The 22022-nt window shown below is 47.1% G+C and overlaps 1 protein-coding gene across 2 annotated transcripts in view; it reads right to left on the bottom strand.

Moving 5' to 3' along the window:
* Positions 1-22022, bottom strand: part of SCLT1 (sodium channel and clathrin linker 1) — a 589184-nt gene that overhangs the window by 418388 nt on the left and 148774 nt on the right. For both annotated transcript variants that reach the window (XM_085641492.1, XM_085641491.1), the window contains exon 8: positions 6310-6380. In XM_085641492.1, coding sequence (XP_085497618.1) covers positions 6310-6380 — 71 coding nt within the window. The remainder of the gene's footprint in view (positions 1-6309; positions 6381-22022) is intronic.

The following is a 22022-nucleotide window of genomic DNA, read 5'->3' as shown; positions in this document are numbered from 1 at the left end:
TTTTCACAAAACAGTACACATGACATTCAATGCATATCAACTGCGCAGTCAGAGTGTTTCCCAACCAGCCTACCTGTAACTTATAAGTAGTACATCGAACATCATTGTGTACACCAAGTCTCCAAGCCAAATTAATTTACGCATTGAATACGTTCACACTAAGTGACCTCATCAGAGGGCATCAATGTACCCAGTGTACAAAAGTAACCAATCTATTGACCCTGGTCAGAATCCGAGCTACCATATGTATTGAACTCATCAACAGCTGACTCCAGGTCTCTTTTGCTTCTGGAGCTCTCTCATTAGTGTGGGTGATATGTATATGGGGCTCTTCCGTAGTCCCCCAATCCAGCACATCCTTGACCCAAAGATCTGTACTTGGCACCTGGGACCCCATCCAGCCTATGGCGACTGAGTTTAGATAGGAACAATGCTAGTTGCAAAAATTTTTAGGGCATTTTATATTTGTGGGGTCACTTTACCATCCCCAGTAAGCACACCACCGGCATGCAAAGAATCTCGATGTTTGGGACGTCCCCCAACCTACGGATCACCTTCTTTCAATAGTTCACAACCTTTGTAAATTGCCAAGCCAAATACAAAAAGGTAGTGTTTTCCTCCCCGCTGCGAGCACATTTTGCTGCCCCAGTAGGGCCTATTCTGTGAAGCCCCGCAGGTTTCATATATGTACAGTGTAAAAAATTCAAGTGCAGCAGTTTGAATCGGTGATTACATGATACCCGTCGCAAGAGACCACATGCGAGATCCTAATCAAAGTCCTCAATTGTGGTGCCCAGGTCTGCCTCCCAAGTTATCGTCCATCAGCAAGGGATTTTTATAGCATTCTCAATGAGAGCTTTATAGAAAAGTGTAATAACGTGACTGCCCTCACCCCATTTGATCAAACCTACCAGTTTACGTGATGGCGGAGGATCCGCCGGGTGGGTGCGCCATAACTCCCTAGCCTTGTTCTCTAGTTTGGCGTAGTGGAGGAAGTGACCCTCGTCCCACGCCAAAGGTGTCTTATGCATCTTGAAATGTAATGAAAGTCTCCACTGGTTAGAGATCCCCTGGCAAAAGGCATCCCCCTCCCTCTATCATTCTATGGACTTATCCTGATCTATGGACCAAAAGGGATCAAGTTCCAAATCTATAACTCTCTGTCAAAGGGGACCCTACGTAATACCTTTTTCACCTCCAGATCCCACACCGAGCTGTGCTGCACCAAATAGGAGATCTGATCGCCGGTGAGGCCACCTCTCATCAATAAGCGCTAAAAGATGTCCTCGCCAAGCATACCCCTACAGACATTTCTCACAATTATCTGTGTCTGTCAGCCACCAAGCCACATGCTGGAGGTGTGCTGCAAGGTAGTAGAGTTGCAGATCCGGTAGTGCCAGTCCCCCGTCATCCATGTCCCTCTTGAGTATTGACAGGGCAACTCAACTGCTCATCCTGGCCCACACCAACAAAATTAACAGGTTATCAAGATGACGAAAGACGTCTGTTCCAAGGGGGAACAACGAGTTCTGAATAAGGTATAAGCAATGAGGAAGAAAGACCATCTTGACAATGACCGCCCATCCGGCCACCGATAGGGGTAGAGTCTTCCAAAAGTCAATCAACCTGGTCAGGCCCCCCGACACCCTGTCCCCATTGAGGCACCTGTAGGTTTCCTCTGTATGTGTAACCATTAGCCCCAAGTAACGAAAACTCGTCCCTTCCCCACAAATCCCGAGCGCGAGTAAATGTTCGGGTGGTATGGTGGCCAACCTCCCCAGAGGGAAAAGTGAAGTCTTTCTGAAATTAACTCGCGGGCCAGAGACACGCTCAAAAACCGCCACGTCTCATCAGGAGTGGGACCGACTCCTTGGGTGAGTGTTGGTAGATCAATGCATCATCTGCATATAAGGAGACAATGTGATTCTGTTCACCCACATGCAGGCCACAAGGCGCAACAATATCGCCATTGCCTTGACAGCCAATGCGAGCAGGAGCGGTGAGAGGGGACAACCCTGTTGAGTGCCCCTCTCACCGCCCATGCCCCAGACACCTCGCCACCCAGCCTGATCCACAACGTGGGGTCCTTTTACAATAGCTGAATCCATCTCAGGAACTCCGGTCCAAAGCCTAAACCCGGAGCACCGTCATGAGATAGCTCCAATTGAGAGTGTCAAAAGCCTTCTCAAAGTCGATCAATACCAGTGCCATATCTTGGTCCCTTCCAGTGGTTTTGTATAGTACATGTGTTAACCACCAGGGATTAAGCGCCATGCTCCGAGCTGGAATGAACCCACATTGGTCTTATGGAACAGCCGGCCCACAAACCCCTGCAAGAATTCGGCCAACAATTTACAAAGAACCTTGACATCAGAATCGATCATAGTCAGTGGGCAGGATGAGGAGGGATCCTCCCGAGCTCCTCCCGGCTTCAGCATGAGGCAAATGATACCTTCGCACATAGTAGGAGTCAGGGTCCCAAACCTCTGAGCCTTCAAGAATACCTCTAGCAGGTTCTCCATCTGGGAAGTGGAGCAAGCCTGTAGGAACTAGGCTGGGAAGACACTGCCCCCATAGGCCTTTGCCGTGTTCAACTCCCACAAGGCAAGCATGAGCTCCTCCAGGGTAATAGCATCCTCTAAGTCTTTCGCCTAATCTTGTGAGAGACGAGGGAGAGAGCCAGTCCTGCAAGGAAGGCCTCCAGGTTGATCCTCAACCTTGGCCCGATATACACCCTGGAATGGTCCACTAAGACCTTATAAACATCACAACGCTTTGTCACGCATCGTCCATCTGACACCTGTAAGTACAATATATGAGCTCCTGCAGATGCAGGCCTGGGATACATTTAATACTGTCATGATTGCACTGTTTACGGCTCTCTGTGCAGCTATTTAGAGGTATTCGTTTGTGTTCAAATGGGTTAGTGTAATGAAGTGTAGAATGATCCTTCTCAATATACCTATGCATTGAGATGATGTGTTACAAAAGCAAGCATTGTGTAGGGTGTACCATTCGCTAGCTAATTTGAAGGGCACAGACTTTGGGCTCTCTTCTTTAAACCAGTGCTCTGAAGATGTGGCCTAATACTGCACCTCAATAGGAGGGCCCAACAAGCACATCAGTTACAGAAGCCATTGCTGGTGGGACAACTTATAAAAAATAAAGTATTACAAGCTGCTTACAAAAAATAACAAATGAACCAACTAATTGAAATGGAGCTCACTTTTGTCCTTGACAAGGTACAGCTTCCCAAACTTTGGGATATATTGGAGGGTCTGGCTATAGAAATAGCCTTAATTGACCTGCTTCGCCGATTAAATTGGCACATATATGCAAAGGTCCAGTTTGGCAACAAGGGCAAACTTACCCCACAAATAAATTCAACTTTGGGGGTTCTTCAGGGTTATGAAGTTGTTCCTGTTTTTGCTTAGAAAGCTTTTTGTGTACAGTCGGGAAGGATTTGCCCTAATCGAGTTCCCACTTGGTCCCTGTCCTGCTATATTGAGATGACATGGTGCTATTGGCAAGAACCCATAATGGGCTACAAATCATACTCAATGCTTTTTGTACCTTTATGGATAATTTAGGACTGAAAACGAATTTGACAAAATCCTTGTCATTAAATGAGGCCCAAAGAAAGCCAAATTCAAGAAATTCAGCCTGGCATGAGCGGAAGTGGCCAAAGTCCAACATTTTACTTATTTGAGCAAACAAATGGAAGTTCCTATTAAATGTTAGGGCCCTTCAATTTCAGAGATCTATTCACTCGGTTTTTCAATTCCTAGCGAGATTTGGCCATAAGCCAGTGAAGGAGATCTTGCATATTTACAGGAGCAAATGTGTTGCAATCGGCACATTTGGTGTCAAAGTTTGGGCAATGTAGAACAGATGCAATGACGTGCTAAAATTGGCTTAGGATTTGTGGAAGATTTCATCAAGCTTCTATGGCTGCGGATATGGAGTATCTCCGAAGCCAAACTCACCAGACTAATAATCTCCAACTGCCTAACCTTGGACCGCGTCTTAAATATTGCACGGCTGGCGTACATTAAGAGAACCCCTTTAGTGAATACGGAATTCAAGACTTGTATACACAGCCAGATAGTATTTTTGCACACTCAATAGCCACGGTGAAAGGACGCTTTTATAATGCGTGTCAGAAGGCCCGTGGTGGCTGCTGGGCATTAAAGTGGTGGGGCAGTGCGGGGGCAGCGCGGGGAAAATAATGTAAACAATGCCTATCTGCCATCTGCAGCGTTGGTGCTCTTCTAGACCCTGCTCCTCGAAGTCCAGGCATACCAGATGATTCCCTATCCCTACCCAGACGCTGGTATCATGCTGGTAATACCCAGCATGAGAGCAGAGCAGTGATTGGTGTGAACGCCCTAGTTAGGGGGTCACTAAGGGACTAGGACCCTATGCTTGCTGTCCACCCAGCTGTACAGCACAGCTCAGGTGGAGAGGCTAGCCAAACTGTCATGCGCATTTAAAACAGTGCCACAACTCTTCCTTCCTGCAGATGTGTTGTGTCAGAAGGGACGGTCCTGCCCCGCCCCCCTCGGCTGTAGGAAGAGAGAGAGAAAAAAAAAATTATAATAACCTTTGTCATTTTTTTTCACTGCTGAAAAGCAGCAGGTCGACGCTACTCCGCCTTAGCGGAGGAGCCGCAGCTGCAGAAGGCACGTTTTGAAGTGAGAAAAGCCTCACAACTTGGTGTGTGTGTCCTGCCATTAAATGTCAGACCTGTACCAGTGGTTTTATTGACCCTTACAGCTGTCGCCTTTCCCGGTTCAGGGCCTGTGGTTTCCAAATCTTCCACGTGCCCTTGCGATGATTCTTTCAGGCAAAGTAGTACCCACTATATACCATTCTATACTCTTTACCTTTCCCATCTGAACCATTTTTTAGTCCCGCTGCTACGTGGTGCCAATATTAAGCATTATAATCATGTGTTTTTATTTTTCAACAATTGGGCAGCCACAAGTTTAAAATGCAGTAATCAATTATATAAAATGTTCGCTGCCCACGAGGACAGATACTGAGGTGGATTAATAGTATGTTCCTAGCAATGGTTTGTATGAAGAATTTAGTTGTTTTTTTTTTAAAACAAGATTGCTTCAGTGATGAAATACTGTATATGTCAGTTTTTAAGTATAATATGATATTAATTGTATTTTCTCTTTTTTAACAGTTTTGTAACTGAGTGCTTTTATGGTTATTCCTAGCAGAATAAAGTTGAATTGACTAACTACTTTAACATATCACTTCTTGAGCTACAACTCCCCAAAAAGTATACATCCAATAAATGGCCTAAAATTATTCCAAAACTGATGAACAACCTTGTCAGCCAATACCAGAGCAGCTAAAGGAAAGAGACCAACTGCTGAAAAAGCGGACCCAAAGCCCTGTCTTTAAATTTTTCGATATGTATATTGGATATTGTGCGCTGTACGATGTGTGTTGTATGTTAAGTGGGGTATGTAGTGGCGAAACGAGTTTTGCCAATGGCACAAGATGTCTAGAAGAGTTCATACATTGGTATTGGTCTTGGATATGTACACCATAATTTAAATAAATACAGCGAGCTAAAAGTGTTGGTCCAGTACGTACATAGCTTGGATAATGGAAATGGCCAAAGCTGCAGCCTTGTACTACAGTGATTAGCAATACAGTCACTAGATCTGTAATTATATATGAGCGAAAGTAGTTATGAATGTCCTAGCCTCCACTGACATCCTGCTGGATTTAGAGCAGAGACAATAAATGTAGATCAAATCTGTAAATAGACCCCACCATACCAGAATGTCCATCTATTTTTTAACCTGAACAGGCATCTCTGAAAATAATTTTTGGTTTAATGAAGTAGCAATAGTTGTAAAAGTAGTGTTGAATCCCTGCTAGATGTTTGACAAAACATGAACATGTTATGGTCTTTTAGAGTAGGGTGAACTACATTTCAATGGACTATTTGGAGTATGTCAAAGCCTAGTGGCATGTAGTGGTCGCAAGCAAAAAGTGAGATTGCCTTATTGACAATGGAGACATGTCCTATTTTTTTACATTATGTGAATAAATTGGAGCAGTTGAGAAAATACGATTATGGTATTGAAAAACTGTGCAAAGCATTAAAAATCTACTGCTAATAACTATTTATAATCATTTAGTCTCTTTGGTTCCGATTATTTAAGACACTGAAAACGTCATTACTTAATAGTCATCAGAATACAATAAAAATTATTTTTAATAAATTCTAAAATGGAACCATTTGGCAGGCATTTGAATGTATGAAAGAATATTCAATCGTACCTTAGTTGTTTGCGAAGTTGCTCCATTTCCGTATTTTGGTTTGTTACTGTTTGCAGAAATTGTTGGTTTGTCTGAGAAAACGTATTTGAAGAAGTTGTTATCAACATGAATTTCTTAAGAGCATATCAAATTGCTACATTTTAGTCTGCATCTGTAATACTCCCAGAATCAGTCTTCCTCTTTGTTAAGAATGAAAATAATTATCAATGTGGTATCATTCTAAGAAAAGAAGCCTGATGCTTGGCAGAAAATAAAACCTAAAAAGAAATTGTCAGGAATTTGAAGAGAACAGTCAAAGATTATGGTGTACAACTAGAGCAGAGAGTTTGAGTCACCACTAAATCATAAATCAACTTATTTTAGAATTAAAGATTTATGAGCTGTTTGGTCAGCACAGGGGACGTTTTAAAAAACAAAAGCTTAGCCTTGGTACTCTACTGAGTAACATGTGGAACGGTGTCATAATTTGCCTAAACATACTTATGTATGTGTGTATTTACCATGTAGTTGATCACTAGCGACCACAAACCAAAAACAGTTTTGGGAATTTGTTAATGACCTACAAAAACTATTGGGCGAAAGTATGAACTATTTCTATGGATCAAAACTATTTCCACGTTAGCTCCATAAGAACAGCTGTGTCCTCCTGTTTCTCAATTAACGTTGCACCAATGCTTACAATATATTAGAGCAAAAGACACACAATTGATTGACGGAAGGCTGAACAAATCAAAACATTCACTCCCAGTCAAGAGATCTGGGTTAAATCCATCATTCTTTTGCTCACCATGCCACCCCAGTTTAGATCTGGCCACATGCAAATCAGCCTTGACCCTGTGCCACATGGGAACAGTCCAGCCCGAACTGCCAAGCTAGGTCCTTCCTGGACCGGAAATAAGCATCCTAGGACCAGTTTCGGGCTTTCAGCCCTCATCAGCCAGGATTGCTCGACTCCAGTGGCACAGTGAGCCCAGTACCCACGTCTGGGCATACCCGGTGCACTTAGGGCGAGAAAGCAAAAGATACACAATTGATGGATGGACTGCTGAACAAATCAAAACATTCAACCCCAGTCAAGAGATCTGGTTTAAAGCCATCATTCTTTTGCTCACCATGCCACTCCAGTTTAGACCTGTCCACATGAAAATCAGCCTTGACCCAGTGCCACATGGGAACAGTCCAGCCCGAAATGCCAAGCCAGGTCCTCCCGGGACCGGAAACAAGCAACCTGGAGTCAAGCTATCCTGGCTGACGAGGGATGATAGCCCAAAACCGGTCCTAGGATGCTTGTTTCCAGTCTAGGGAGGACCTGGCCTGCCAGTTCGGGCTGGACTGCTCCCATTGGGCGCAGGGTCAAGACTGATTTGCATATGGCTAGGTCCAAACTGGAATGGCATGGTGAGCAAAAAAATAAAAAGAATAGATTCAGGCCCAGATCTCTGTACTGGGGTGAATGTATGACATTGTTCTGCATTCTGTCCATTAATTGTTCTTTTTGCATTTGTCACCCTGAGTGGGACGAATAGGCCCAGACGTGGGTCCCGTGCTCTCCATGCCACGGGAGTCAAGCTATCCTGGCTGATGAAGGCTGAAAGCCCGAAACCAGTCCTAGGATGCGTGTTTCCAGTCCAGGGAGGACCTGGCCTGACAGTTCGGGCTGGACTGTTCCCATTCGGCGTAGGGTCAAGACTGATTTGCATATGGCTGGGTCCAAACTGAAGTTATGAGTGATCTCCGACCAGATATCAACATATCTTGGTTCTCGGAGATTTTAATTATCACTGGGATGTATTGCCAAGAGAAGGTGCGGCCAGCAGACTGGACGATGATTTGTCATCCTTAGGACTGCAGCAAGTTGTGAAATCCCCTACACATGAGAAGGGCCACATCGTAGACCTGATTTGGACTACGTCGGTGGCCGAGTTGCGGGCCGATTGTACTCCTTGCAGTTGGTCCGATCATCTATTGGTCAGCCTTCTGCTCCCTTTTGAGAACCGCCCTAAGCTAGCGCCAGTGGGGTGGAAGTCATTTCGGAACTGGAAGGCTTTAGACCCTACCACCTTAGAAGACGCCCTGAGGATGACGTCAGCACTCAGGCCGGGGTCTACAGACCCAGATTTGGCATCTGCAGAGTTCTCTACTTGGCTGACGACAGCCTTAGACGCAGTCATCCCCATCCAGAGGACAAAGTCTCTGTACAAAACTGCTTGAGTCCCATGGTACACTTGTGAGCTTAAGGGAGAAAAACAGGTCCTCCGTCGGGCGGAACGACTTTGGAGGAAATCACTAGCCCCAGGCGATAATGAGAGTTTTAAATCCAAATTAGCCCATTATAAGGACTCCCTTATCAAAACTAAATCAGCTTTTTATGAAGACAGGATTCGTAAGGCTAGTAATACGCAAAAAGAGACCTTCATTATTCTTAAAGAATTGAGTAGGTTGCCCGAACAGAAACCAACTTCCACTCAAGCCGACTGTGACAAAATCCAGAACTATTTCTTAACTAAAGTTGAAGATATTATTTTGGCTATTAAAAACACATGTGTCGCTCCGTGCCCATTACCAGTGGTGGAGGTGCCCTTCGATCCACCAAAAACCCCTTTCGCTCAGCTCCTGCTGCTTGAACCAGGGGCCCTTGCCCGGATAGTGTCTAAGGTGAAGTCAGGGTCCCCGGAAGACTTCTGCCCCCCTAGAGTGTTCAAAACGCTTTCCCCCCTGGTCGAGACCGAGGTCCTGGCCGTTTTGAACCTATCCCTTAGTTCCAGACTGGTTCCCCGAAAGTTCAAGGAAGCTATAGTACTCCCATTGCTGAAGAAAGCAGGTGCTGACGCAAAAAAACTGAAGAACTTTCGCCCCATTTCTCAACTTCCGTTCCTGGCTAAAGTCCTTGAACAGCATGTGCTCAGAGCTCTGACATCGTATACCGAGCAACACAACCTATTGCATCATCGGCAAGCAGGGTTCCGTGCACATAACAGCACCGAGCTGGTTATGCTTTCAGTTTTGGACGACCTGCGGCTTGCAGCTGACAGAAAGGCTCACTCTGCTCTGATCCTGCTTGATCTCTCAGCCGCCTTTGATAGGGTGAATCATGGGCGACTACTTTCCCGTATGCAGCGGCTGGGAGTTATAGGTACGGCTCTCCAGTGGTTTTCTTCCTTTCTGGAAGACAGCCAGCAGAAGGTCCAGCTAGGGGCTCTTACGCCCAAGCAGGGCTCCTTGCCTTGGGGGGTCCCGCAGGGTTCGGCGCTGTCCCCCCTGCTTTTCAACATCTATCTCCAACCCTTGATTGAGGCCCTGGCTAGGTTAGACTGTCAGGTGTTTAATTATGCGGACGATACTCAGTTAATAGTTCGCATGAACCACTCTTGTGATTCACAACGGAATGTTCAGAACGTCCTCAGGTACACCATGAATTGGATGACTCTGAATTCGTTAAAAGTAAACCCTGACAAAACTGAAGTCTTGGTACTCTTCCCAGACTCCTCCCCTTGGTCTGATCTGTTCTGGCCTCAAGAGCTGGGCCCTACCCCCACTCCAGTACCTACCGTGAAGAGCCTAGGGATTATATTAGATTCCGGAGTGACAATGAAGAACTAGGTTTCCACTGTGGTGGGAAGCTGTGTCGGATTACTGCGTCAGCTCCGGAAACTATTGGCCCTTTTATCATTCACTGCCATGCAAACGGTGGTAACTGCCTTGGTATTGTCTCGGCTTGATTATGGAAATACAGTCTATATTGGGCTCCCTGGATCACTTCTGAGGAAACTCCAGGTAGTCATGAACGACGCAGCTAGATTGATTTTTAAGCTGCCTCACAAAACACATGCCACCCGTTTGCTGCGGCAGTTGCACTGGCTCCCTATTAAACAAAGGGTATGCTTCAAGGGCTTGTGTATCGCTCATAAGTCCCTATTCGGCGAAGCCCCTAATTATATCAAACACCGTCTGAAGCCCTACATCCCCGGTCGTCACCTTCGTTCTTCGCAGGCCAGTCTTCTTACTTGCCCCCGCTTCAACTTATCGACACTTGGGGGTCGTGCCTTTTCTGTCTGTGTCCCGCAGCTGTGGAACAAACTCCCTGAGGTGCTTCGAAAGGACACACATCTACTCTCATTTCGGAGGAGGCTGAAGACCATGCTATTCTCGGAGGCCTTTGCGTAGGCTTACGGGATGGGGCCATGTTCAGAGTGTTACCTTGATTGTCTGTTGTCTAAAAGCTAGCGCTTAGAGACCTTGGGTGATTAGCGCTATATAAATTACAACAAACATAAACATAAACATAAACAAACTGGAATGGCATGGTGAGCAGAAAACAATGGATTTAGGCCCAGATCTCTGTACTGGGGTGAATGTATGACATTGTTCTGCATTCTGTCCATTAATTGTTCTTTTTACAATATATTAGAGGGTCTTAGGATGCATTTTTTAAATAAAATTTGGAAAATGACTTTCACTCCTTAAAGAAATGAGGCAACATTGAGTAGTTTAAAAGGGAACTTGCATGCATTGGGAAGTGAGAGATCCTGATGCAACAAATAGCCAAGAGTGCAGTTATTTTCAGTTTGCATAGCAAAAAATATTTTATTACAAACCGAACCTTCCCATTCGAAATGGTGAATGCTCGATATGGATGATTTGTTTTCTACTTCGTAATGCACGAAGTATAGTCAGAGGGAATATTTATTAATTGTGATCTAAGTTCTTCATTATGGTACTCCTCATTGATGTCATAAACACTAAATATTTCAGTCCACAAGTGGGATCCAAGAGCTTTGTCACAAGATATAACAATAAGGTAATTACAATTTATAAATAACAATTGTGAGAATAAGTGCTAAACTGCAGTATAAAGTAAATAAGCAAAAAGATCACTATTTTGCTGATTTCAGATAGACCTATTTATCAATAAAGCTGGAGTAGCAACTTCTTCCCTTATAAGGGCCTTAGGTCTCCCAGCAAAATTCATGTTTGCCTTATGGCATCTGGAAACTAGACATCAACATATGGACTGTTTGCAAGTGAATATCTAAGAACAAGTTGGCCTGCAACTGTGGACCCATAATTCACAACAGATATTCATATTTCTTGTTAACTTCAGTTTTGTTCTTTAAAGAAAAACACAAAGCCCATTTAATGTCTAAGATGTGCTAGTACATGTCTCATAATTGTGGAAAAAGGCAGGTAATGAAGTGTTTTGATAAAAACAGAAATCAAACACTACCTTAGGCAAGAAGGAAATAAATATACTTGTATCCACTCTGTTGTTGGAAAGGCTATATATGCTTAATTGAAACATAGGGCATGAAAGTGACACGTTCTACATTCTGAAGTAATAATTACAAGGAAGGCTCTTTTCGAGGACTATATTTAACTCCCAGTGTATTCTAACTGAACAGGAATAAGTATCTTCAGTCAGGAAAAGGTGAAAAGGGAATCCAGACTATTTCCTTTTCGAAAAGCAGCAATCACATTTCAGTAACTTGCTTTTGATGAACTGCACACCAAACAAAGGAAGAAGATATGGAAGAATTGCTTCTTGCTGGCCTGTGGAAGGGTTGATGGCCTTTACCAATACCATATGCCTTTTCCACTGGAATGAGCATGATATTCATGTTGAAGGCTGTTTAGTTTGATTCAGGATGTCCAAGTAATAGTGTGACACATTCAAGTTGTCATGCTGGACAACTTCAGCATTAAAACTCAAAGATGGTAGGCTTGCGTGGAGAATCTTGACACTGCAGTCTGGTTAGGAAATAAAGACCGCAAGGAAGCTTTTCGAAAGACCTCACTGGTAAGTGAAGGAGATCTGGGAACCACAGCCGGAGAGTTAATTCACCGAGCTGAACATTTACTGCTGGAACAAAGCAGGGCATAAGTTAACATCTCAGTAAGCCTGACTCAGCTGCCAATCTTCCCAAAGGGTAGTACATTGAGTAAGATCAGGGAATAATGTGGGACAATGAAAATGTAAGATGCCATGATGTGGGAACATTTATGGGAGTACCAGGACAATTAAGGGTTACTGGGCTAGGAGTGTGTAAATCAAAACCATTTACAAGTAGTGTTCTGAGGCCACACTTTTACTAGTGGACCCAAAACTGACTGGTGGTACAGCCCTTCAGACTTTTAACCTCAGGGTATCGAGGGTGATCAGTCCAAGACTTAATCAGGGAGGCAGGGTGGGCTAAGCGACTCAGAACTCAAACAAACTAATGCAAGTCAATAACAGAAATTCAGCCTATACTTAAACTTTCCAAAGAAAAAGCACTTTACTTAAATCACACACAACACAAAAGAATATTGTACTTAAAAGGTTCAGAAGCAATAAATCAAAAGATGAGCAGTAATACTACTGATCAACAATTACTCATGAGGTAGCCTAGGCTACTCCCATGGGACATACTCATATGAGACTTTATGGCACAATCTCCCCCCTAGTCCTAGGGGTTGCCCACTTCACTGTAGTTCATTTGGGGTTAGAGGGCCACTGTTTGAGAATGGGGATTATTTGAGTAATTCCCCTTTTGTGGAGATGTGGACTCACTCTCCCCTCTGCGATCTCCCTTGTGCTGCACAGGACCTTTTAGTTGTCGAGAAGTCTGTGGTGCAGGTGGTGCCTACATAGGTTAGGCAGTTTAGAGGGAAAACACTTATCGCACAACTTACTACTTGTGTAACGATATATCTGTAAGAGACATTAGTTAGTGATAGATTCCTTACCTTAGAATATCCCCAGGTGTCAGACTGGTTCCGGAAAGTTTTGCTAGCAGTACCACTGCGCGTCAGTAGGTGGCGTCATGCGGCTCCGCTTCCGTCCCTGGTGTCGTAAGCGCCGAGATGACATCACGGAGACTACTTAGGCGCCACCCATGCGCGCTGACGTCAGTTCTGTACTGGACTTTCTGCGCCAGGAACGCAGAGCCATGCAACAAACTGACCACTGGTGCCATGAAACTAAGGCCCTGAAAGGGCGATGACCTTAACCCTAGAATCAGTTCGCAGAACGGGGAGGATGGGTGGGGCGGTAAGGAATCTATGACTAACTAATGTCTCTTACAGATATATCGTTACACAAGTAGTAACTTGTGCATCTGAAAGAGACACGATAGTGATAGATTCCTTACCTTAGAATAGATACCCCAGCAATACCAACCCCGGTGGTGGGTCTGCGAAAAGATTACACCAGAAAGTCACAGAGAAAAGAACGGCCAAAGAAGCCGCCTCTCCGGACCGGACTGTCAAGGCAGTAATGCTTGGTAAACATGTGCAGCAAGGCCCACGTTGCTGCCTGACAAATGTCCTGCAAGGGGGCGCCACGTCCCAAGGCAGTAGTGGCTGAAGTTGCCCTGGTAGAATGGGCACGCAGCCCCACAGGAGGCTCCTTCTTAGCCAAGGAGTAGCATGCTTTGATGCACAGAACGACCCACCGAGAGATGGTCTGTTTGTGCACAGCCCGACCTTTTTTGGCACACACGTAGTCAACAAAGAGCTGGTCATCCACCTGGAACTGCTTTGTACGCTTTAGATAGAATGAGAGCGCACGTTTTGGGTCCAGACAGTGGAGCCTCTCTTCCTCCCTCGAAGGATGCGGAGGCAGAGAGAAGGTAGGCAAAGTGAAGGTCTGCCAGATGTGGAAGGGCGTGACCACATTTGGCGAAAAAGAAGGACGGGTCCTTAACACCACCTTGTCCGGATGAACAGAAAGGAAAGGAGGTTTGGAAGAAAGTGCCTGAAGCTCACTCACTCTTCTGGCAGAGGTGATAGCAACCAGGAAAGCCGTCTTAAGAGTAAGAAGACGCAAAAGACAGGTATGAAGGGTCTCGAAAGGAGCGCACATCAGACAGGTCAAAACAAGAATCAAGTCTCATTGAGGCATGATGAACGGCACGGGAGGAAACGTGTGCGTAATGCCCTTTAGGAAACGGTTAATAAACGGGGACTTAAAAAGAGAAGGCTGATCTGGAAGCCGCATAAAGGCGGAGATGGCCGAAAGATAACCTTTGATAGTGCCCAGAGCAGAGCCCTGCTGGGCCAAAGAAAGAAGGAACAGAAGGACTTTGGAAAGAGGGGCAGAAAGGGGATCCACAGTCTTAGCTGTGCACCATGCCACAAACTTGTTCCATCTGCAGGTGTATACCGTTTTAGTGGAGGGACGCCTGGCTGCCAGAATGACATCACAGACTTCGGGAGGAAGATCAAAAGCTGTCAACTGTTGCCGCTCAATCTCCACGCATGGAGGTGGAGACTGGACAGGTTCGGGTGGAGGACCGTCCCCTGCTGCTGCGACAGAAGATCCTCTCGAAGAAGCAGCCAGATCGGGGGATCGATCGCCATGCTGAGTAGCTCGGGATACCAGTATCTTCGTGCCCAATCCGGAGCCACAAGGATGACTTGGGCCCGGTCACGCCGAATCTTCTTCAGCACTGTGGGAAGAAGTGGTATAGGCGGAAAGGCGTACAACAGACCGCAACTCTACTCACGACGAAAAGCGTCGCCTAGCGAGTGCCACCTTGGAAATTCCAACGCGCAGAACTGATGACATTGCGCTTTCTCTTCGGTGGCGAATAGATCTAACCAATGCTCTCCCCACTACTGAAAGAGACCTTGTGCCTCATCCTCGTGCAGACGCCATTCATGATCCATCAAGCACCGGCGGCTGAGTTCGTCCGCCCTGGCGTGAACCTGCCAGGTGTTGAACCACCAAGGTAATGCCTTGATGTTCCAGCCATGTCCAGAGGTGCAGAGCCTCCTGACATAGGGTCCAGGACCCCACCCCGCCCTGTTTGTTGCAATACCACATGGCGGTGGTGTTGTCCGTGAACACCTGCACCACACTTCCCCAGAGAGAGGGAAGGAATGCCTTCAGTGCAAGACGGATCGCCCGAAGCTCCAAAAGGTTGATGTGGTGCCGGGCCTGTGCCGGAGACCAGAGGCCTCTGATCTCCGCCTCTCCCAAGTGGCCTCCCCATCCCAGGAGGGATGCATCCGTCACCACTGTGTGCTCCAGTTGGGGAAGTGAGAGGGATCTGCCATTGACCCAATCGCGATTCGTGAGCCACCACTGCAATTGTCGTGCAGTGCCCTCCGAGATCTGGACATGATCGGACAGGTTGCCCTGATGCTGCGCCCACTTGAACTTCAGGTCCCACTGCAGAGCCCGCATATGCCATCTGACATGTTGCACTAGCAGGATGCAGGAGGCCATCAGGCCCAGGAGCCGGAGGGTCATCCTGACGGAAACCCGGGATAGAGGCTGAAAGATCGGTATCATAGCCTGAATATCCCGGACTCGCTGCTCGGGAGGATAAACCCGAAACTGTGTTGAATCCAGAACCACTCCAATGAAGGGGAGCTCCTGAGAGGGACTCAGGTGCAACTTCGGCACATTGATGGAGAACCCCAGCAAATGCAGGAGGTCGGCCGTAGTCTGAAGGTGGGCGATGACTGTCTGGGGCGAGCCCGCCTTCAACAACTAGTCGTCGAGGTATGGGAAGACTGACACCCCTGACCTGCGCAGATGAGCTACGACCACTGCCATCACTTTTGTGAACATCCGAGGGGCCCTGGTAAGGCCGAATGGGAGCACAGCAAACTGAAAATGCTCGCGGCCTACCGTGAACCGCAGGTAACGCCGGTGGGCCGGCAGGATGGGGATGTGAAAACACGCGACCTGCAAGTCCAACGCTACCATTCAGTCTCCAGGGTCGAGGGCAGCCAAGACCTGAGCCAGAGTCAACATCTTGAACTTCTCCTTCCGGAGGAAGCGATTGACGTTCCTGAGGTCCTTCTTGGGGACCAGAAAGTAGTGGGAATAACAACCACGTCCTACTTCTGGCCCAGAAACGCGCTCGATGGCCCCCTTGGCCAAGAGGGCCGTAACTTCCTGCTGGAGAAGCAGCAAGTGATCCCCCGACATGCGGTGGCACCGAGTGGCATGGCGGGTGGGGAGGACTGAAGAGGAAGAGAATAACCCCCGCGGATGATCTGCAACATCCACTTGTCCGATGTGATATCACGCCAGTGGTGGAGGTGGTGGCGGATCCTGCCACCCACCGGCGTGGGGTGCTCCACAAAGCTCGGATTAGGAAGGTTTGGAGGTAGAAGCAGTGGGGGCGGAGATGGACTGCCCCCCACGATGATTTCCCAAGCCACCCCTGCGGAAGCCACGTCCGCGGCCGCGCTGAGGCAGGTTCTGCACAGGCTTGTTGAAGGAACGTGCCCCTGCCTTGGCCACGAAAGGAACAAAACCCAGGAGTGGCTGGGCTTTTAGTGGAAAGACCCAAGGACTTGGCCGTGGTCCGGAGTCCTTAAAGCGCTCCAGCGCACTGTCAGTCTTATCGCCAAACAGGCGAGTGCCATCAAACGGCATGTCCATGAGCGAGCTCTGGACGTCAGGACCCAGTGGATCGCAACGCGCCACAGTCGTAGAAATCTCCCTGCCCAACGAGTCAGTGGTATCCAAACCACACCGAATGGTGAACTTAGCCGCATCCTTACCCCCAGCAACCGCCTGGGAAAAGCTCAGCATGGACCTCCTCAGGACACTGAGGTAACACCTGAGCAACCGTGTCCCACACTGCGTGGGAATAGCGGCCCAACAAGCAGGCGGTTTGCACCGACCGCAGCCCCAAACTGGCCGATGAGAACAACCGCTTACCAAACTGCTCCAGCTTCTTAGAGTCCTTATCCCGTGGAGCCGTGGGAAAGGCACTCTGCGACGTCGAGGCCTGGATGACCAGACTCTCAGGCGTGGGATGAGTGGTCAGAAACGCAGGGTCACCAATGCGCTGGGCGGTGATGCCTGGCGACATTCTTATCCACAGGGGCCCCTGTGGCCGGCCACGACCAAGTGCCCAACAGGACATCGGTGAGGGCGTCGTTGAAGGGAAGCAGTGACGCCGTCTGGAGCACCTCAGTAAGGAGGTTAGTTTTGAGGGCTACCATAGGAAGATCAAGGTTGAGGACCTCAACAGCCCGACGGAGCACCATCGTGTAGGAAGCACCCTCCTCCATCGTAGGTGAGGGAGAGGCAAACCCGGTGTCAGAAGAGACATCGAGGTCGCCGGCGTCCTCCAGATCGTCCACCCATTCCTGCTCGGAGTCACATTGACAGGCAAGAGGGTCCTCCGACCCCTCCCAGTCATCCTCCACCTCCGTTGCAGGAAGAACCGGCCGTGACGGCAGAGCTGGAGCCGGAGAGGGGACAAACGGCGCCGTGAACGGCGCCGGCCGGGGTCGGGCCAGCGCCGCCTCCCAGTGCGGATCCCAGGCAGGAACAAAATAGTCCTGGAACAGGGGCAAGGGTGGAACGAACGGCACCCACTGCAGCGCCTGAGGCGGAGCAGAGGGCGGCGCTGGGGCCGGAGCCAGCAGCGCCGGACCTCATGGCGCTGGGGCAGGAGCCAACGGCATAGGATCCTGAGGCGCCCATGCTGGATCCGCCGGTGGCCAAGGAAACCTCCACTGCCCCTCCTGAGCAATTCATCAAATCTCCCCAGACAGATTCCAATCAGTCTTTCTTGCCAGCCTAAAGGAAGGATTACAGGTTTCTGGTCATGAACCAGGAAAAGGAAGTGGACATCCATACTCCAACCCTGGAGCACAAAAGGTTCCCTGTTGCCACTGGTGTGTAGCCTATAAAATCGAAAAGAGAACACTTGGCAATCTGGCTGTAGAAAAGCAGGAGGGTATTCCAATTGTCAGCTCTGACACCCGTTCTAAATAGCTCTGCCATTTTACTTATTGCACTCAAACTGGTCTAGCTAAGGTATCTGCTGCAAGGCCTGAACAGGAAGGAAGGTGGGGCAGAGCTGTAAGTTGCCAGACAGAAGAACCAAAAATAAAAGCACAAAAGAAAGGTAGTCTACCACAATTAATTACCTGTTAACATTACCTGGTAACTCTTCCATACACCCAGGGGTGTGGAATTCCTATAGCCCGAAGCCCAGGACATATTGTTTAGGGTAAAGGACAACAAGTTCATGTTTATTTTGTCCTTGGGACAAGAAGGCTCAACCTCCTGCAGCAAAAATCCCTTTGGCTGCCAGTTTACAGTACCACATTATGGATCAGGGAATGGCATTGTCTACATTTAAGGTAATATTTGGGTCCATCTGTTTATGGTGTTCGAACTTGTATTTATGGTTAATTAATGCAAAGACTTAATTTTTAGGATGAGCACTCTAGGGAAATGTTGTAAGCTCTGACTGCACTACTGACAGTGATCCCAGTATATAAATATGTACACATGTTTGCAAAGTTTACCAATATGAGGCTACATATAACCCTCCCACTATGCTTTCTGATTAGATGCAAATATTTGCAGAAGGCTGAAAGCAAGATTGAGGATTCTTTGTTTTCAAAATAAAATGTCCATGAAAAATGCAACTATACTTTTTTTTTTAATAAACTACTGGGACATTTTAGGTACTGTTTCTTTGAAGCATCAGTTAGTAAAATGTGCTGATGTATGTTAATATTTCCAAAAACTATTCATAATAGAAAATCAGTGTAGCCAGTTTCAATAACATTATGGTAAACACGAAAATAAACAAGCATTGGCAACCCCAATAGCTCTGACATTGGTGGTCATCTTTTTGGTTTTGTCAATGCATGTCTTGTTTTGACATCATTTTTTAAAACGTTATTGTTGTGGGAGCTACTGTGCCCTCACCATTATAACAAACATTGGCAACAATCTAAAATATTTTTTGGTCTCAAAAAGCACACATTACTGCAGTAGTCCCTGGCACTGAACAAACTACTTTGTGTGCCAATATGGTCCTTTTAAAAGAGAAGAATGCTGTTACTCCCAGTAAAGCCGGCCAATAGATAGATGAGAGGGAGATAGAATTTTAATAAAAACAAATGGCCTTGGTTAATGCCAGACCTAATCAGGGGCACAAATCCTAAAGAATTCACAAAATTGCACCCATGGTATATGCACTTGCATTAGTGCAGATCATGGCTTTCATGAATTCACAAGAATTTAGTAAAGTAGGCAGGAAATCATACTTATAAAAAAATATTTTTTAACTGCATTTTAGCACATGGAAATATGCATATGTAGATTTGCTCATGCGAAAATATGTTGATTGTTTACAAGTTCAACAAGGAAAGGCAATGGCACTACAGTCCGTCAGAGGACAGCACAAGACTTTCACCGTCCAGTAAGGGACGAAGGAAAATCACAGAAACCAGAACGGCCAGTGCATAGCAGAGGAAAGTGATAGCGTTTGAAAGAAGTATTAGACATAGAGCTGTGTGCAGAGTCCCATGGGCCTACAAAAAGTAAAAGTCCCAGGGGAAGAACAAATGTGTTTGACAGAGTCAGAACATATCAAATGAGCAGCACAACAGTGGGTGCCAAGAGTAACAAGTGTAGAGACAGAGACCACTCATGTAGAGGTGTACAAAACCACGACTACAAGGAGAGAGACAATAGAGATACATATATGCGGATAGTGTGGACCGTGGGAGCCACACCACACACCTACAAAAGCTCATGAAATGGAGCAGCGACAACACACATGCGGCAGCAGAAAGATGCCAAACACATTACCAGGTAGTCATACTGACCAGTCATACCCCAGGGAACACTGGCAAAGGATACCTGCAGAAGCCGGACACAATCAGAGTTCTCGGGAGAGGGAGAGAGAGACAGGTAAAAACCTTGTACGTGTACGCTCTCGTAGGTAGGCTACATATATGAGATGTATACCTACATATACAAACAGACATACCTACAGGCATAGATATTCTCATAAACGTATATGGAAACCGAACACAACCAATCAAAGGCATAGACATATATATCGTATGGCGTTCTGGTGGGTTGTCTATTTTTAAACATTTCTTTAAACAAGGTAAATGCGAAAGGAAAGCCAACACAATAGGTACCTACGGCACCGATGTGAAACACAGAAGGACATAACCTATGCCATTTATAGTAAGTACAGACATATATAGGAAGAACATGTATATATAGACATATACAGATACTGTATAATTCATCATGAGCATCTCGAAACAGAGAGACGTCCAAGAAGAACATCGGCAGAGGCCAGGAGCAGAGGAACATAAGCCCCTGCTTGGCAAAAGCAGAGGGAAGCCCAAGGACAGAAAGGCTACCCAACACCAGAGATTGAATATCAATATCACAAAGAGTAGAACGCAGCCAACGCTGTGGCGCAAGATGGATTAGCAGGCACACAGTGCCTGTGAACGTACCCTTTGTGTACCCACATACCGTGCCAGGGCTGAAAGCAGAGAGAAACTGTTCTGCAAGTGGAACATAAAAACACACCTGCATGTGCCACCGGCTGATGGCTGAGACAGCAGGAACAGGCAAAAGAGGGTGGAAGCACAGCGAACGCATGAAAAACAGCCAAGGCAAGCAATGAGGAGGTAAACATGCTGGGGCGAACCGGTCGTGGTGTAACCCCAACAATACTCTGGAGAAGGCCGCCTCCTGAGAGGCCGGAGAGAACCGCAGACCAAAGAGATGGAAACAGCAGGGGAGAGCTACTCCACCATGTAGCTCCAAAGAGACTATGTTACCGGTGCGTGACGCCCCACAACAGGAAGGGGAGTGCACAGCATGAAGTAGAGGAAAATATACCCCAGCGGGAAATAAGACACAGTTCTATAAGGGCCCCACAGGAACCTCAAGAAGGATCCACATCAACCAGGAAGGACTGTGCCTGGACAGTATACACACAAACCCCACCCAGGGAGAGCACTGCCCTTGGGAAGGTAGAATGGCTATACAATAACCAACAAATACCACACATAGGGTATGTCACGGCCCTATAAACGCAAGGAAACACCTCTTGAGACTAGCTCGTAGGCAGAGGAGACGTAAATAATGGCAGAAACAGCTGTATAGCTGTATCAACCTTCCGGGAAATAAAATGAAGAAGGAGGCGAAAACCAAAAAAGAGCAGTGACAACACTGCAACAAATGCAAACAAGATCGCAACAATGGTCGTAAGACAAGTTCAAATTCGGAAAGCTAGACATGAGACGCTGGACTATTGAATCCGTGTGACTGTCAAAAAGATGGGCCCCATCAAAGGGCAAATCTCGGAGACATTCCTGAACATGGTCAGGAATACTGCCATCACGCAGCCAGGCATGGCGATGCAGAGCAACTGACCTGGCCATGGCACGACCCACTGATCAGTGGTGTCCATAGCTGATCGAATAGTAAATTTGGCCAACTCACTACCATCTTGGAGTATTTGAGTCAGGTAACCCTGAGGTCCTTCCGGGAGGGAGATGCTCAACTGACTCCCAGAGTACGAACGTTGCCAGAGCAAACACGCAGGACGTGTTTAAGGACTGAAGGCCAGAGGTCGCGGATGCAAATAGTTGTCGACCACATGTCTCCAACCAACGAGACTCTCTAGTAGGTGTTAGTAGCAGAGGAGAGGCCGATGGCAGCGAGGCTGAGGCTGTCTGGACAACCAGCCCTTTAGCCCTAGGGTGTAGGGACAGACAGACAGACAGGGTCATCTGGAGCCGGACGAGGACGGTGCGCTATCGCACGTTCCACAGGGTCCACCGAGGAGGGCCTCGACCAGGTCCCCAAAAGATTGAAATATAACGACACGCCAAATGGCAGCAAGGGCTCAACATCCGCATTGCCGTGGTGGAGCAGATCAAGGGATCGGAAGGCAGAGAGACAGAGGGAGGCTGGAACTGTAAAA

Source organism: Triturus cristatus, chromosome 2_2, assembly GCF_964204655.1.
Source record: "Triturus cristatus chromosome 2_2, aTriCri1.1, whole genome shotgun sequence".
Lineage (NCBI taxonomy): Eukaryota > Metazoa > Chordata > Amphibia > Caudata > Salamandridae > Triturus > Triturus cristatus.
This window is presented reverse-complemented; position numbering and strand designations above follow the sequence as displayed.